At 41.1% G+C, this 18181-nt stretch overlaps 1 protein-coding gene across 2 annotated transcripts in view; it reads left to right on the top strand.

Moving 5' to 3' along the window:
- CAMK2A (calcium/calmodulin dependent protein kinase II alpha) overlaps positions 1 to 18181 on the top strand; it is a 281034-nt gene that overhangs the window by 225147 nt on the left and 37706 nt on the right. For both annotated transcript variants that reach the window (XM_073567989.1, XM_073567988.1), the window contains exon 13: positions 7511 to 7551. In XM_073567989.1, the coding sequence (XP_073424090.1) occupies positions 7511 to 7551 (41 nt within the window). The remainder of the gene's footprint in view (positions 1 to 7510; positions 7552 to 18181) is intronic.

Here is an 18181-nt window from a genome sequence, read left to right on the forward strand (position 1 = left end):
TCTTCTCTCTCCTATATAAGGGAGGTGGCTCTGTACAACATACTATACATGATGAAGGAGTCAGCCGGACTTTTAAACACGATGTATGAATGAATAAAGATCCAGAGAACATACACCCTTGTCTTCACTCTGTTGCAGTGCCCAGGAATGAATGTTTCCGGGAATTAATGCTTCCAGGAATTAACGCATATTTTTCCCAGAAAATGATTGTAATTACACATGATTTGTTTTCCACATGATTATTTCCTTTTGTGGGTATTGGAACAACACAAGAAAACTGAAGAGAAAAAAGGCAAATTGAACATAATTTCACACAAAACCCTCAAAATGGGATGGAGAAAATTGCTGGCACCCTCATCTTAATATTTGGTTGAATACCATTTGGAATAAATTTCTAAAATCAATTGTTTGCTTTAACCATCAACAAGCTTCTTACACCTCTCACCTGGAATTTTGGACCACTCTTCTTTTCAAATTGCTCCAGGTCTCTCATATTTGAAGGCACCTTCTCCCAACAGCAATTTTAAGATCTCTCCACAGGTGTTCGATGGGATTTAGTATGGGACTTATTGTCGGCCATTTTAGAACTCTCCAGTGCTTTGATTCTGTCCATTTCTGGTTGCTTCTTTAAGTATGTTTGGGTTCATTGTCCTGCTGGAAGACAAATGACCTAGGATGCAAACCCAGCTTTCGACACTGGGCACTAAATTGCGACCCAAAATCCTTTATAATCTTCAGATTTCATGATGCCTAACACACAATCAAGGCACCCAATGCCAAAGGCAGGAAAACAACCTCAAACATCTTTGAACCTCCACCTTATTTGAATGTGGGTACTGTGTTCTATTCTTATTCCTTTTTCGGTAAACAAAAAGCTCTATCTTGGTCTCATATGTCCATGAGATGCTTTCCAAGAAGGATTTTGGCATACATTTTGGCAATCTACAGTCTAAATTTTTATGTCTCTGTGTCAGCTGTGAGGTCCTCCTGGATCTCCTTCATTTCATTCAAATGTTGACTGATAGTTTTCGCTGACACTGATCTACCCTGCGCTTGCAGAACAGCTTGAATTTCTTTGGAAGACTATCCTGTGGTGCAACCTTTCATCAATGTTTTTCTGCCATCCATGTCCAGTGAGTTAAGCTACAGTGCCATGGGTTGTAAACTTTTTTATATTGTTGCGCACTGTGGACAAAGGAACATCAAGATCTCTGTAGATGGAATTGTAACCTTGAGATTGTTGCTATTGTTCAACAATTTTGGTTTTCAAGTCTTCAAATAGTTCACGTCTCCTCTTTATGTTCTCCATGCTTAGTGTGGCACACAGACACACAATGCAAAGATTTAGTCAACTTCTCCCCTTTTTATCATGTGTAATTGCAATAATTTTCTGATAGAAATACTTAATTTTCTGGAAAAGTTTCAAGGGTGCCATGACTGTATATCTCATCAGATTTGAGGAATGAGTTGTAGTGATCTATTCTGTACTGCAAGGATTGTCTGTCTGCTGTCTCTAGCATCATGTCCTCCCTCTATCTGAAACTAAATCTCTCTAAAACTGAACTTCTTGTGTTTCTCCCCTCTACTAACCTCACTCTACCTAACATCGAAATAACCCTGGAGGGTTCAACCATAACTCCCAAGCAGCATGCCCTCTGTCTTGGGGTCATATTCGACACTGAACTTTCCTTTACTCCGTACATCCGATCACTCAGTCGCTCTTGTCACCTGCATCTTAAAAACATCTCCAGAATCCGACCTTTTCTCACCTTTGAAACTGCTAAGACTCTTACTGTCGCTCTTATTCATTCTCACCTGGACTACTGCAACTCTCTTCTGATCGGTCTCCCTCTTACCAAACTTTCTCCTCTCCAATCCATCTTGAATGCGGCAGCCAGGGTCATATTTCTGTCCAGCCTCTTCACCGATGCCTCCATCTTGTGCCAGTCATTACACTGGCTACCTATTCGCTACAGGGTCCAGTATAAACTCATCTCTCTCTCCCACAAAGCTCTCCACTGTTCTGCACCGCCTTATATCTCCTCTCTCGTCTCTGTCTATCGCCCTACACGTGCCCTCCGTTCTACAAATGACCTAAGACTAACATCCCCCGTAATCCGAACCTCGCACCTCCGCCTCCAAGACTTCTCTCGTGCTGCTCCAGCTCTCTGGAATGCACTTCCCCAGGCGATCAGACTGATACCTAGCCCTGACCTATTCAAGCGCGCTTTGAAAACCCATCTCTTCAAACAAGCCTACCACATCAACTACCCAGCAAGCTAACTTTGCCCTGTTCCCTCCTTCCAAATATTATTCTGAATCTGCACCCTACTATTCATCTGTCTCCACACCCTTCATGCACATGATAACTGCACTTGATACTTGTCTATTGCACTTAAACACACGGGCTGATGACCGGATCATGCAGCTTTATATGAAAATCCCTATTATAATTGCCAGACCTGAATTAACAAGCATTTTTCACCTACTGTGTCCCCCCATTTCCTTGTAGATTGTAAGCTTGCGAGCAGGGACCTCACTCCTAATGTCACTGTTTGAATTGTCTTAACTTGTATTGAATTTATTGTCTGTACATGTCCCCGCTTAATTGTAAAGTGCTGCGGAATATGTTGGCGCTATATAAATAAAAATTATTATTATTATTATTACTGCAATAAGTAAAATTGGTCGTCACTAGTGTTGAGCATTCCGATACCGCAAGTATCGGGTATCGGCCGATACTTGCTGTATCGGAATTCCGATACCGACTTCCGATATTTTTTCAATATCGGAATTCGGCATCGGAATCGGAAGTTCAGTTGATTGACGGCCTGACGTCATCATGATGCGCGGTCTGTGCGCATCATGATGCGCCGTCATTTCGGGCCTTCCGGGGGTCTCTGCCGGCCTGCCGGGGGGCTGTGCCGGCCTGCCGGGGGGCTGTGTGGACTGCCCGGGGTCTGTACCGGCCTGCCGGGGGGCTGTGCCGGCCTGCCGGTGGTCTGTGCACCCTGTGGGGGTCTGTACCGGCCTGCCGGGGGGCTGTGCCGGCCTGCCGGGGGGCTGTGCTGATGTCCGGGGGTCTGTGCAAGCATCGTCCGATGGGACTACAAGTCCCATCGGGCGATGCCTGCTACCATGACAGTGATTGACACATTAGCCAATGATGGGACAGTAGTAGTCCCATCATCCGGCTAATGTGTTAAATGTTAAAAAAAAAAAAAAAAAAAATACTACATACATACTACATGCATGCTACATACATACTACATGCTACATACATACTACATATATACTACATGCATGCTACATACATACTACATGCTACATACATACCACATACATACTACATACATACTACATACATACTACATGCTACATACATACTACATATATACTACATGCATGCTACATACATACTACATGCTACATACATACCACATACATACTACATACATGCTACATATATACTACATGCATGCTACATACATACTACATATATACTACATGCATGCTACATACATACTACATGCTACATGCATGCTACATACATACTACATACATACTACATGCTACATACATACATACAATACATTCATACAATACATACATAGACATACAGTACATATAACATAGAGTAACATACTTACCAATACTTGTCACATTGTTCCCCGAAGCCATTGTCTTTTCCGGAATAAATATTAACATAACAAACCACAAAAATACTCACCCACGATCCGAAGCAGTCCACGAGTGTGTCCCACGACGATCTTGGGTAGAGAACTGCAGCATCAGATGATGCTGCCGTTCTCTACGGGCTGCAGGAATCCAATGACGGAAGGTAGGTATCCTTCCGCACTGTATTCCTCCGCCACTTAAAAAAAAAAAAGTCCCTAGTCTCACTTTATGCCATTGCTGCGTGGGAATTTCCCACACAGCAATGGCATAAAGTGAGACTAGGGACTTTTTTTTTTTTAAGTGGCGGAGGAATACAGTGCGGAAGGATACCTACCTTCCGTCATTGGATTCCTGCAGCCCGTAGAGAACGGCAGCATCATCTGATGCTGCAGTTCTCTACCCAAGATCGTCGTGGGACACACTCGTGGACTGCTTCGGATCGTGGGTGAGTATTTTTGTGGTTTGTTATGTTAATATTTATTCCGGAAAAGACAATGGCTTCGGGGAACAATGTGACAAGTATTGGTAAGTATGTTACTCTATGTTATATGTACTGTATGTCTATGTATGTATTGTATGAATGTATTGTATGTATGTAGTATATATGTGGTATGTATGTAGCATGTAGTATGTATGTAGTATGTATGTAGCATGCATGTAGCATGCAGTATGTATGTAGCATGCATGTAGTATATATGTAGTATGTATGTAGCATGTAGTATGTAGCATGCATGTAGTATATATGTAGTATGTAGCATGTAGTATGTATGTAGCATGCATGTAGTATATATGTGTTATGTATGTAGCATGTAGCATGCATGTAGTATGTATGTAGTATATATGTGGTATGTATGTAGCATGCAGTATGTATGTAGCATGCATGTAGTATATATGTAGTATGTATGTTGCATGTAGTATTTATGTAGTATGAATGTAGCATGTATGTAGTATGTAGTATGAATGTAGCATGTATGTAGTATGCATGTTGTATGTATGTAGCATGTAATTTTTTTTTTTTTTTTTACATTTAACACATTAGCCGGATGATGGGACTACTACTGTCCCATCATTGGCTAATGTGTCAATCACTGTCATGGTAGCAGGCATCGCCCGATGGGACTTGTAGTCCCATCGGACGATGCCTGCACAGACCCCCGGAGCCTGCACAGACCACCGGCAGGCCGGCACAGCCCCCCGGCAGGCCGACACAGCCCCCCGGCAGGCCGGCACAGCCCCCCGGAGCCTGCACAGCCCCCCGGCAGGCCGGCACAGCCCCCCGGAGCCTGCACAGACCACCGGCAGGCCGGCACAGACCACCGGAGCCTGCACAGACCCCCTGGCAGGCCGGCACAGCCCCCCGAAAGGCCCGTACAGACCCCAGAGAGGCTGTACAAGGGCAGGAAAGGGTTTTTCTTATTCCGATACCGGAAGTCCCATAGACTTGAATGGGACTTCCGGTATCGGAATCGGCGATACCGATACTTTTTTTAAAGATCGGCCGATACCATCCGATACGATACTTTGAAGTATCGGACGGTATCGCTCAACTCTAGTCGTCACATACCAAACCAAGGAGTCAATCAGTGTCTACACAAACCATCAGAAACACTTGCATAACTTTGGGCTACGAGCCGGATGTCCAACTACAGGTGTTCCACTGATGTCATGTCAAAAGCTATCATGGTTCAGAGCAAAAGTCAGAAGTGCAAAGTTCGACAGAGCAGTAGTTATGACCAAGCTTCTGTCCGGTTTCACTTTACAGACAAAAGGTGTCCCAGTCCCAGAATGCTATTGGGTGTGAGGTGCATCAAACTAACTTGTAGGTCCTAGGCCTCTGCTACCTCCAGGCTTCCCTCTTCAAGATCCACCACAAACAATTCAGAGGACACCAAGTTCTTTATAACAGGCAAGCATTTACTAGTTAGTTCAAGTTCATCAGGAGGTGACAGGTGGGATAGGGTACAGCATTTCACATCCTGTCACTAGTTCATCCTGGACTACCCCCAAGCTCAATTTCCTGTCCTGACATGACAGGAGCGACCCCTCAGGATCCCAGTAATGCTTCCCACTGCTTGGAACAAGTGACACATACTGCCCCTAGCAACCCACCGCACCGGAACTTGACCTTCACTATGCAATTCTCTAACTCCACCTAACTCTCCCACTACTAGGAAGTGACCTGCTTTTTATTGACACTAGTTCCCACCCACTTGGCTAGTCCTATATTTCTTATCCTATGCTTATCCAGTACTATACACTACTTGCATTATACATTAATACTATACACTACTTACATTATACATTAACACTATACATGACTTACATACTTTATATTACTATAAAACATTGCATAAGACACACATCACTATTACATATAAAATCGCATTACGGTGTACACACAATGTGGTTGTTGTCTTCAGGGGCCGTAAGAGGCTAAGACAATCCACGTCCCAACAGATCAATTCCACTTCTATTTTGGGTGGGATATTGCTGGAGATTGGTCTGAAGACCACAGGAGCAACACTATTAAGAGCCCTTCATGAGAAAATGTGACATTGTGCTAGGAGCCTTTTTCAGCAAGACAACCACAGGCCATGTCTTGCTCGTGCTATTGTGAGCAGCTTGTGTGACCAAAATGTGCTACCACGGATTGCAGCATCTCCTAACTTGTCTTTTATTGTGCACTTCTGGGATCTCATTGGTCGACAGTTGCAAAGGGAGCTGCCAGCAGCGGATCTTGATGATTTACCCAAGTGCATTCAATGGCAGAACATTCCTCTGACAACCATTAATAACCTCACTGATTTCAGAAAAGGCATGTAAGTGAAAGGATTTTTGAACGTGGCGCTCAAACTTGATACTGATTAAATCTAAATGTTTTGAAAATTGTATTTACATTCTTTCATCATTTGCATATCAGCAGCTTGTCTATCCATCCTGTAAATTTCATAATTACATGACTTTTCCTTCTCGGTGTAGCAATATCAATGTTGAGGAGTGAGGAGTGTGTGTGTTTGCATATGTATAAATCTATAGATAAGATAGATAGACAGACAGACAGACAGACAGACAGACAGACAGACAGATAGATAGATAGATAGATAGATAGATAGATAGACAGACAGAGACAGATAGTGAATTTAGCCATTTGTCAAGGAGGGGAGGTGGTAGAGCTTAACACAATGCTCCCTGCTTCCGAAATTCTTCTACTGATGGCTGTTCTCTGCCTTGTGAGGAATTTCTTTTGGAAGTGGTCCATTAAACTTGCTTGGCCATACTGAGGGATTGAATGATTGAGTGAAAGATATAGAAGGACAACTGCTTATCATGCTCTTGTGCAGCTGTCTTCATGGGATACTTGACCACAGCATTATAGGGCTATAATTAGAGGAGAGGGACGGCTGGGCATTCAGGGACACTGGCTAGAAATACATAAACAAAACTACCGGTATTGACGTGCTTCACCCTCAGCAGAGAAGATCTGTCTCTTACAAGTCTTCAAGGGGAGCCTCCTAATTTATAATGAACTGGGACTTATTTGGATCTATAAATCTGATCTGATGGATGGAGAAGAGATTATTGCAAATGAATGTGTTTGCTGGAGAAGAACCTGCACTTAGTAATGTTGTCTAGTTAGAGGTGGTCAAAATTACGTCCATGAGGGTTATGTAGGTGACAGAAAGTTTGAAAGTCTACGAGCTTCACCTGTAGTATATGTCAGTAGTTATCAGACTTCCCGAAGACAAAGCTTGGCTCATTATGCTTCTTCTGATCTTCTGTATCCTGGTGGCACCTGGCCTGGGCCTTCTTACCGCTTACTTTTTCTTCCTAGGAGGCAAAAGCGGCAGTAACAAAAAGAACGATGGGGTTAAGGTAAGAGATTAATATCTATTTTGACACTTTCTTTAATGTCTCTTTTTGAACACTTTTATTATAGCTTTAATAGTTTATATCAAGTGATGTAAATTAAAGATCATGGGTAATTACTACAAAGTATATTGTTTTGGGTTTTTTTATAAAAAAATTTCATCTTCATGTTATTTTCTCACCTTATATTTGTCTTACAAAAGCTGACCCACGAGGGTGTGGTAACATAACCTGGAACTCCTTGAAGGTCCACTAATGGAATTCTTTGAAGGTCGGAAACTTCTTGAAGGTCTCCTTCAAAGATAATGGTTAATAGATAATAATATCACATCCAAATGTGTAGAAACTTTACCACCAAGCCTATGGGTTATCGGATGTAACATTTAGGCTTGTTTTCGAAGCCAAGTACAGGTCATTGGTAAATATATTTTTGGATGTGGGGATTTTACTGGAAATGACAGCAGAATGTCTGAATGGTCCACCACAATGGCAAAGTTTTTCTAGGTGGTTTCTTGTTTTTGGCCAATGTCTAATGCAATTTATTTTTACAGACAAAACTTAAAACTGGGCTTCCATTAGTAATTTTAGATGACGACTTGTCATTCACGGTTGGTCTTGCTGATCAATCTCTTCTTCACTTGTATGGTGAGCTTCGCTTGATGTGATTGTTGAGTGACACGATCAAGTTTCAACTATTGCAAATGAACCTTCACGAAGATATCTACCCTTGGTTAGCACCTACCACAATTTTTTGGGGTCACAGTAGGCAGAAAAAAATCTACTGTGGACTTTTCGGCCTTTTTTAAATAATTAGTGTATACCTAGCTTCGGTCTGTGCCTTAGACATTGGAGTCCACCATTGTATAAATTGTTCTTTTTGTGGTCTAGATAACATACATTTAAGGGTTTACCTGTTAGAAGTCTATATGGCTCATATTGCCAATGGTCCAAGAAGATGACAGCCCCACCAATGATAGAAATGTACTTTTAAAGACCTTTTTACATACTGTTTTGTATTCTAATTACAGCCATTATCTTAATGTAGTGAGACAAGATGAGCACGCTAGGTGACATTATGTAAAAACAGGTAATGAGCAAGTAAAACCAGTGTCACTTGCTTATTACCTTAAGTGTTTGGTAAGTGACAAGATGTCTTATATCTAAAATTGTTACCTGCTAAAACTGTAGGTTGGCTAAATTCAAAAAAGCTGTTAATACAAAGATGATATGAATAAAGGTTTCTTATGATAAGGGCAACATGGAAATTTAACTCCTGAAATGTCATCATCATTAACTTCTTATCTTCTGTTGTATTTTTTTTTCTTATGGTTACTGATCATACTGAATATTGTTTTTGGCTAGTGGAAAATACTCTAGATTAAAATATTAAATATCAAATTGTCACATTAGTATGTGAGATAAAAGGGTATTACATTCTGGATTAGATCTGGGGGCTTATGGCACTGTGCAGTTATGTTATTTTTACCTTGCTGCAGTAATATTCAATGAACTAATAGGTAATTATTATACTTGTATTAAAAGCAATGACCTCAACTGAGTGTGACAAATTAAGAAGACATCTGGTTTATTTATGGCTTATGGATTTTTTTTTAATAAGGTGTTACTCTTTTCAGTTATTTTTTATCTTCTTTATATAAAGGGAATATGCTAGGAAATCTTAATACTGAAACTAGTGGTATGACTGTAAAGATCCTAAGATATGAATAACAGTTATACTTGTTTTGTTTTAATCTGTCTTGCCAGTGCTGAGAAATCAAGCTTTGAGTTTGCCTGCATAATGGCCTGAAAGTGCATCGCCCCATCCCCAGTGCACTAGCGTCAAAGCTTGATTTCTCAGTGATGACACATCAGATTATAATACAACAGATATAATTTTATTCTTAGCACCTATGCAGCCTTAAAACTAATCACAGTAGTATTCTACCTGTTTCCTTCTATTTCCCGTTAATACTACTATGTAAATGGCACCATGACCACTACAGGGCTCCTTAAATGATTAAATATATTATTTTATGGAGACCCATGATATGTATTAAACTGTTAAATTAAGTCTTGTATTACTCTGTTGCCTAATATGCAAATTGCCTCTTCAGAGAGGAGGCGGATTTGAACTCTAGCGCCACCTATTGGAAGTCACAATCCTAAAAGTCAATGTCGACCCTTTAAGGAGCCTTGTCATATGAGTTAGGGTAAAAGCCAAACCAGATTGTATAGGTGGCATAACAGTTCAAATCCTGATCCTCTCTGAAAAGGCAAGTTGCATATTTAATTTCCCAGAGAAGCTCCTTACACGAGCATGCCAGGCATGACACTCTACAAGGCGAGACATTACTCCTTAGAGCTCTGTTACTTATACAATCTTGGCCAGTGTCACACTCAGGAGATAGTTATTGACTGAGGAGTATATAGCCAACAGTCAATCTTGCGTGAAACAATTTGCACATTCAGCACAGAAATATACAGATTTTTTTTTAAGGTAGTTCAGGGTCGTGAAAATGGACACACTTGAACAGTACATGCATAGAGTAAAAATACTTACACAATATACACTGTGGCACACATACACATCTATATTCACATTCATATACAGGCTCGGACTGGTCTACAGGGGCACAGGTGAATTCCCTGGTGGGCCTCTGTGCAGGAGTGTGACCGGCAACCACCCCGAAATACGAGCAGTAGTGGGTAAAACACACTATATTCTCTATGTGCAGACAAAAGCAAAATTTAATAATTAATATAACAAGCTATCCAGTTTATTACTATAGAATCAAAGGTAAATTTGTGATTGAGGGATATGAAATATTTGCAAGAAGCTGAACAGTGGGTCCCCACAGTCAATGATACTAGTGGGCCCATGGTACACCAGTCCGATGCTGCACACAAAGACACAAAATGACTCACATACACACATATACACTTATGACGCACATTTATCAACACTTTTACACACTGTGACATATATACACATATGTACATATATTAACATTCTCAAACATATGGGATTTGATTTTTCTTTGCACACCCATTAGACTTGAATAGGTGAGTCTCATCCGACATACAGAAGATAATACTACATGCTGTGACTTTTTCATGCGGCCATTTGGTCCGTGTGAAAAATTGGTCATCTGAACAGCCCTCTATTGGTTCCATTCTTTTCTTGGACAGAAGTCGGAAATAAGGTTGCGTGTACATTGCCTAAGAACAAGCGGTGGCGGAGAGTCATTGGATGAGCCATAGAAATATGGGTATAAGAAGAAGGTTTAATCCCTTTTTTGAAAAGCCTGCACTCAGCTCTGTTATATAAATATTATGTCAAAGAATGGTGGAGAAATGGAAGCTGAAGATCTGATGGAATGCACCCTTCTAGTTGGGCTGTCCACCATGACAAGAACAGAAATGTTAGATCCTGTCCAAATGACCAGGATCTGCTGACATCTTTATAATGTGTACAGTATGTCTAGCTTAAGTGTTTTCCTGGCCTTATGATATTGATCACAGATCTCTGGTATAGATTATCAATTTCAGATAAGTGGGGGTCCAATAAACTATGATTAGACAGGAGCTTTTCACTTACTCAAAAAATTGAGTTAAATACCTTGTAAAAATCCCTGAGCTCCCCTGATTCTGCCTCGTATTCCTGCTTTGCGTTTTTACAGAGAGATTCACAGTTATTGCTTTTGGAGCGCAGTATGTGAAATCTCTGCTTGTAGTGCAACTGGGCTTTTCTTCAGCGTCTTCTCTGGGAGCACCCTTCTCTCATAGTGCTGCCAGTCACATCACAGCTAATCTAACCATGTAGAAGTTTCAGAAGCTGCCGCGCTGTGATTGGCAGCGTATGGGAGGGAGGGGTGAAATGCACACCTCCAGAGAAGACTCGCCCCAATTGCACTAGTAGCAGAAATTTCACATACTGCTCTCCAAAAAGCAACAAATATGAATCTCTCTACAGTGGAGCGACCCAGCACAAAATTGTAAAAACTGGCAAAATCAGGAGAGCTGAGAGATTTTTTTTGTATTTAACTCAATTATTTTTAGCAAGTGAAGAGTCCGATATTAGCGCTGTATGGATAGGTCATCTATGTGGTAAGGCCGGACAAGCCCTTCAACCTGACCAGCCATCAGATATTAAACTAGGATTATTAGCTGGTTAGGGACTGTGTGGACGGACTAATAACTGATAGGTAGACAACTATGTAGGCACCAGATAGAGAACTTTCTGAACAGGTGATCATGAGGAGACCCACAAAACATTTTAATAGGACAATTTCTGAAAGTTTATTTTTTAATTAAACGTCGGATATGATATAAATGTCCGATAGGTGCAAGTCCCACACCTATATCAAGAGTGAGCATCCTCTCATCCTTGATTCTATCTTAGACATCCATGGGGAGAAAGACCGGGCAAGTGACTGCATATTTTCCTTACTGATATAACTCCATCATATTCCGTAACACCTTAAAGGCATCATCACTGTGCCCATTGGGGTTCATAATCTCAATTCCCTATCAGTATGTCTTTGGAATGTGGGAGGAAACCGGAGAACCCGGAGAAAATCCACGCAAACACGGGAAGAACATAAAACGCAACATGTGAAAAAGCTCTAAAAAATATCTTTCAGGGGCTGGACATCTTACTTTTTTTTGTTCACAGTCTTTTCAATGACCAAAGTTGTATTTTTTTATGCTATTTTACTGTATGAAAATTTATTTGACATGATTCACTGATTAAATATTTGTTGCCTTTTTCATTTTTTTTTTCACGTGGTACAATTGTAATATATGCCAAAGACTCAGGTGTTGACAGATATCTTCATGAACGACACTGATGTGATAATTACAGAAGGCAGTAATTTCATCATCCTTACCATTATACGCTTTTTGCTGTTGGTTATATTGTAAAATGCCGCCTTAATTAGGGTTTTGTGTTTAGTACTGCGGTTCAGCACAGTACACCATCTGTTGCGCATGCACTGCTCACGAAGAATGCCAAAGCTATAATCTACATGTTTATTATGAAAATTTCTGCTGTAAAAATACTGTTTTGATATCTTTTTTACAGGTTTTGTTGTTTTTCCTTTTCTTTTATTTCCCTCTGTAGCATTTTTTCAGCTTTTGCTGTTGATTTTTATTTCAAACTGTTATAAATGTTATAAATGATAGGGAAAGTATGTCAAGGGGTGGAAATATCATCGATGCAACCCAGTGGCCCAAAAAGCAAAGGGGCCACTACCGGTATGGTGCATCATGATGAGATGTTGAACTGCAAAGGGCCCATATATTGCTCTTGCACAGGGGCCTCTTCTGTCTATGTCCGCCACGAAGATGTGGCAATATGAGATTTTTTTATCCTCAAAGCTGCCGAGCTACAAGGTAGAGAATAGTGATAAAGAGTATGGTTAAGCTGTGCCTAGGAGGTATTATTTAATCCGGAAGATGATTGTACAACCAAAATTTTTCAACCCTCTGTTGGTTTATTGGTAAATTTGGTTTATTGGCAAAATTTACAAACTTTCTTCTGTCTCCAATGAATCAATGAACAATTTAAATAGCTCAACACAAGTAATATATCAAGTGGTTTCTCCAAGTTGAATACAAAAATACTGACTTCAGGAGTTTGGCTGTTATGATCTGCTGTCTTATCCTATTCCTCATAATCAATGGCCTCCAGTTTACTAATATACTCCTATTTGCATGATGTAGTGCCCTTCTTTAAATTTCACTAAAGATTTTCTATAGAGTTCAAGTCAGTCGACTGTGATGCCACTCCAGAATCTTCCAGGACTCCATCTATCCAAGCCTCAGTTGACATGGATGTATGCTTGGGATAATTGTTCTGTGATGTTTCCTCCTAGGGTAACCTTACTGTGTCCATTTTGCCCTCCACACGCTGCAGGTTTTCAGTGCCAGAAGAAGCATATCAGTTCCAGAACATCACCGAGCCACCAAAATACTTCACTGTTGTTATTATCAAGCCACCGCCATGCTTTGCTGTAGGCATCAACGAGCCACTGTCATACTTCACTGTAGGCATCAATGAGCCACCACCATGTTTCACTCTAGACTTCACTGAGGCAAAGCCTTGCTTCACTGTAAACATCACCGAGCCATTGCCGCACTTCACTCTAGGCTACGCAGAGACACCACTTTGTAACCATTACTCTTCACAGTAGGTATCACTGAATCACCATCATGCTTCAATGTAGATGTCACCTGGTCACAGCCACACTTCACTGTAGGCAGGGTGTTCTTTTCAGCATATGCTTCATTTTTCCTACTCCAGACATAGCGCCGATCCATTGATTTGCAAAGTTCCAGCATATTGGTGTAATCTTTATTTGAGGTTTTTTGTAAGTAGTTGTGTATGTCTTGGAGTTCAAGCTTAGAGACCTCTAATGTTTAGTGTGTGCCACTGTGGAATCTGAAACCTTTGTGCCTGCTGCCACAAAATCTTACTGAAGGTCTTTTGGAGTCATTTGAGAGTTTTTGACCACCTGTCTGCTCAGGCATCTGAGGCACCTAGTGACTGTTTCCTGTTTATGCCACATCCAGGTAGTGTAGTCAATTTTCCTTTAACTTTTATCGTGTGATCTATGCTTTCAATAGTGTCTCCAGGAACATTCAAGTCTTTGTATCTTTTTTTAATCTTTTCCCTTGTTTGTGCAAGACAATGATTTAATCATGGTGTTTTACTAAAAATTCTGAGACTGCAATAGTCATTAAAAGTGGCATTTTGTGGAATTTGGAGTAACCATTTCTTAGTGTCTTCAGATGTGTTGTTGATTAATTGGTTGATTAAAACAGTAAAAAGTTTGTTAATGTGGCTAATAAACTTAAGTCGCCAAGAACGTTGAATAATTTTAATTGCAATTGCACATATTTAGGGCCTGTAAGATACATCTCATCTACGTAAGATGCCTTGTCCTATATCACTATCGAGAAAACAAGGAATGATAGGGTCTAGTGATGAGCGAGTGTAACTCGTTACTCGGGTTTCCCCGAGCTTGCTCGGGTGTCTTCCGAGTATTTTGGCGTGCTCGGAGATTTACTTTTTGTCGCCACAGCTGCATGATTTGTGGCTGTTAGACAGCCTGAATGCATGAGGGGATTGCCTAACAAACAGGCAATCCCCACATGTATTCAGGATGTCTAGCAGCCACAAATCATGCAGCTGCGGCGACACAAGCTAAATCTAAATTACTCGGAGGACACCTGAGCATGCTCGGGGAAACCCGAGCAATGAGTATACTCGCTCATCACTAATAGGGACCATAAGGTTTGAAAGAGCAATGCAATTTTCACTATATGAAAAACAAGAGAAAGAAAAATTAAAAATGGACAATTCCTTTAAGTCCACTTAAGGAGAACCTGGCTTGTAAACAAATGCTATTAACCTACAGATATGGGCTTAATCTTAATAGTGTTCTGAACCTGCCCGACACCCGCAGCTGGGAGGAAATTAACTTTATTCCTCCAGGCAGTGTTGGACTGGGGTATCAAGGGCCCACAAGTAACAAACTCCAGGTCCCCACTTCATCTACATGCAAATGTGAGATTATCTTCAATCGCAAATATATACAACAATGAACTGGGTAGATTGTTAAATTAATGAGATGATGCCTTTGTCTGTACATATTTCAAGTATATTGTGCTAAGTACTTCTCATATAAGAGGGTGGTGGCCCACCGGAGGATTTTCCTATTCTCCTGTGGGCCAGTCCAAGCCTGCCTTTCAACATCGTTCAGGTTTCAGTCACAGGGGTGGCACCGGAGTGGGTTCAGTCACTGCTCTGAGTATAGAGATCGGCGACTGTAATCATGCCCCTGACACTGATTGACAGCAGGCTCTGTATGAGCGAGCTGTCAGTCACTGCCTGGGGGCACGGTTACAGCTGCCTTTCTCTCTACACAGAGAGAAGAAGCTGAGGTTGGTTATATATAGTCTTCTGTGATTTGTTTCAGTACTTTTTAAGTGAAATGCTATTTAAATGCTACCAAGAGAAAGCCTGTGAGTCCGCTTTCCCCACCCACACACAAGGATTGGCCGTTTTACATGTATACATTTCTGTGCAGTGTGTGGGGTGGGGAAGTAGGACTCACAATCTTTCTGATTCCAGCATTTAAACAGTTTTAGGTGTAAAATACTAACATAGATGATGAAAAACTATATATCCCTGAATTCAGCATCTCCCTGTGCTGCTTTTACATAGGGCCCTGACAGATCCCCTGTAATCATCTCCTTGAAATATCAAATAAGTAGCTCCAAAGGGCGCCATCACTGGGGATCATTTGTGGTCTTCGTGAAGGGGTTTTGGTTATGAACACCTGTTGATTTTTATCATTTTAAGGACAGGTGACCAAAAAAAGGGACCCACGATGTTTCCTGTCATCAGCTGCGCTCCTGCTGCACACTGTCCCACCTGCCGATTCCCTGCACTGCACACCGTATGACATGCTGTCTGCTCCATCTGCTGGCTTCCTGCACTGCACACTTCTCCATTTGCTGCTTTAATGCACTACATATACAGTATTCCTACAGCAAGGGAATCGACAACAAACTAGTTTAAGAGACTTTAGCACCATATACAGTGGGGGGGGGGGAAATAAGTATTTGATACACTGCCGATTTTGCAAGTTTTCCCACCTACAAAGAATCGAGAGGTCTGTCATTTTTATCATAGGTACACTTCAACTGGGAGAGAGAGAATAAAAAAAAAATCCATTAAATTGATTTTTAAATAATTAATATGCATTTTATTGCACAAAATAACTTAATTTGATACAATAGAAAAACAGAGCTTAATATTTGGTACAGAAAACTTTGTTTGCAATTACAGAGGTCAGACGTTTCCTGAAGTTCTTGACCAAGTTTGCACACACTGCAGCAGGTATTTTGGCCCACTCCTCCATACATATCTTCTCCAGATCTTTCAGGTTTCGGGGCTGTCGCTGGGCAATATTGAGTTTCAGATCTCTCCAAAGATTTTCTATTGGGTTCAGGTCTAGAGACTGGCTAGGCCACTCCAGGACCTTGAAATGCTTATTACGGAACCATTTCTCAGTTGTCCTGTCTGTGTGTTTCGGTTCATTGTCATGCTGGAAGACCCAGCCACAACCCATCTTCAGTGCTCTTAATGAGGGAAGTAGGTTGTTGGCAAAAATCTAATGATTCATGACCCCAATAGCCAATACATCCTCCCTCAATACGATGCAGTCATTTTGTTTCCTTAGCAGAAAAGCACCTCCAATGTATGATGTTTCCCCACCATGCTTCATGGTTGGGACGGTGTTCTTGGGTTTTACTCATCTAAAAATCATGCAATTTAATTTTCTGCTTTTTATTTTTAGATTCTGTCTCTCACAGTTGAAGTGTACCTACGATAAAAATTACAGACCTCTCCATTCTTTGTAGGTGGGAAAACTTGCAAAGTTGGCAGTGTATCAAATACTTATATTCCCCATTGTAGCTTGAAACCAAACTCCATAAAATGCAATAATTGATAGTTAGTGGGGGTGGTCATAGCCTCTTTTGGCTCCTGTAAAGCCACAGTTGCTAATCAAGGAAGAGACAGTACAAAAGTGCTTGAAAGTTTTGGCTTCAGAATTTTCCATATTTCTGCACAAGTTTGACTTAAAACTACCTTAGCTTTTCATAAAAGTCATAAAAGTAGTTAAGAGAACAACAAGAAAAACATTGTTGAGTAAAGAATTTTGGACATTGTCATTTCTTAAATAAGGAAATTGATCCAATATCACATTTGTGACTGGCAAAAGTATGTGAACCTTTAGGATTAGTATATAATTTTAAGCTGAAATTAGAGTTTGGTGTTTTCAATCAATGAGATGACAATCAGGTGTGAGTGGGCGACCTGTTTTATCTAAAGAATAGGATCTATCAAAGTCTGGTTCTTTGCAACCTGTTTGTGGAAGTGGTATCATGGCACAAACAACTGAGATTCTTCAGGACCTCAGAAGAAGAGTTGTTGCTGCCTCTCAGGTTGGAAAAGGTTTCAAAACCATATCTAAGGGTACCGTCACACTTGGCGACGCACCAGTGATCCCGACAACGGTGCGACCTGGTAGGGATCGCTGGTGCGTCGCTACGAGGTCGCTGGTGAGATGTCAAACAGTCAGCTCTCAACAGCGACCCAGCAACGATACGGAACAATACAACGGTCGTTAGGACCCTGTTTCTCAGACCTGCAGTATTGAGGTCGTTCGTCGTTATCCCTGTTAAACTCAGTGATTCATCCTGGCCAGCGGGACATCAGCAATCAAAAAATGGCCCAGGACATTCGAGCACGATCAGCGACATCGCAGCAGGGGCCCGATCGCCGCTATGTGTCACACGTAGCGAGATCGTAGGCGAGATCGCTGTTGCGTCACAAAATTGGCGACACAACAGTGATTTCACTATGTGAGAAGGGGGCTTAAAGAGTTTGACTAAACAAATATACAGACAAATGGAGGAAATTCAAGGCCATTAGTACACTTCCCAAGAATTGTCGACCAATAAAAAACACTCAAAGAGCAAGGTGTATAATAGTTTGTGAGGTTACAAAGGAACTCAAGTTAACATCTAAGTGACTAAAGGTCTCTCTCAAATTAGCTGATAT

This window comes from Dendrobates tinctorius, unplaced genomic scaffold (assembly GCF_039654945.1).
Source record: "Dendrobates tinctorius isolate UK_male_01 unplaced genomic scaffold, ASM3965494v1 ptg000020l, whole genome shotgun sequence".
NCBI classification, from domain to species: domain Eukaryota; kingdom Metazoa; phylum Chordata; class Amphibia; order Anura; family Dendrobatidae; genus Dendrobates; species Dendrobates tinctorius.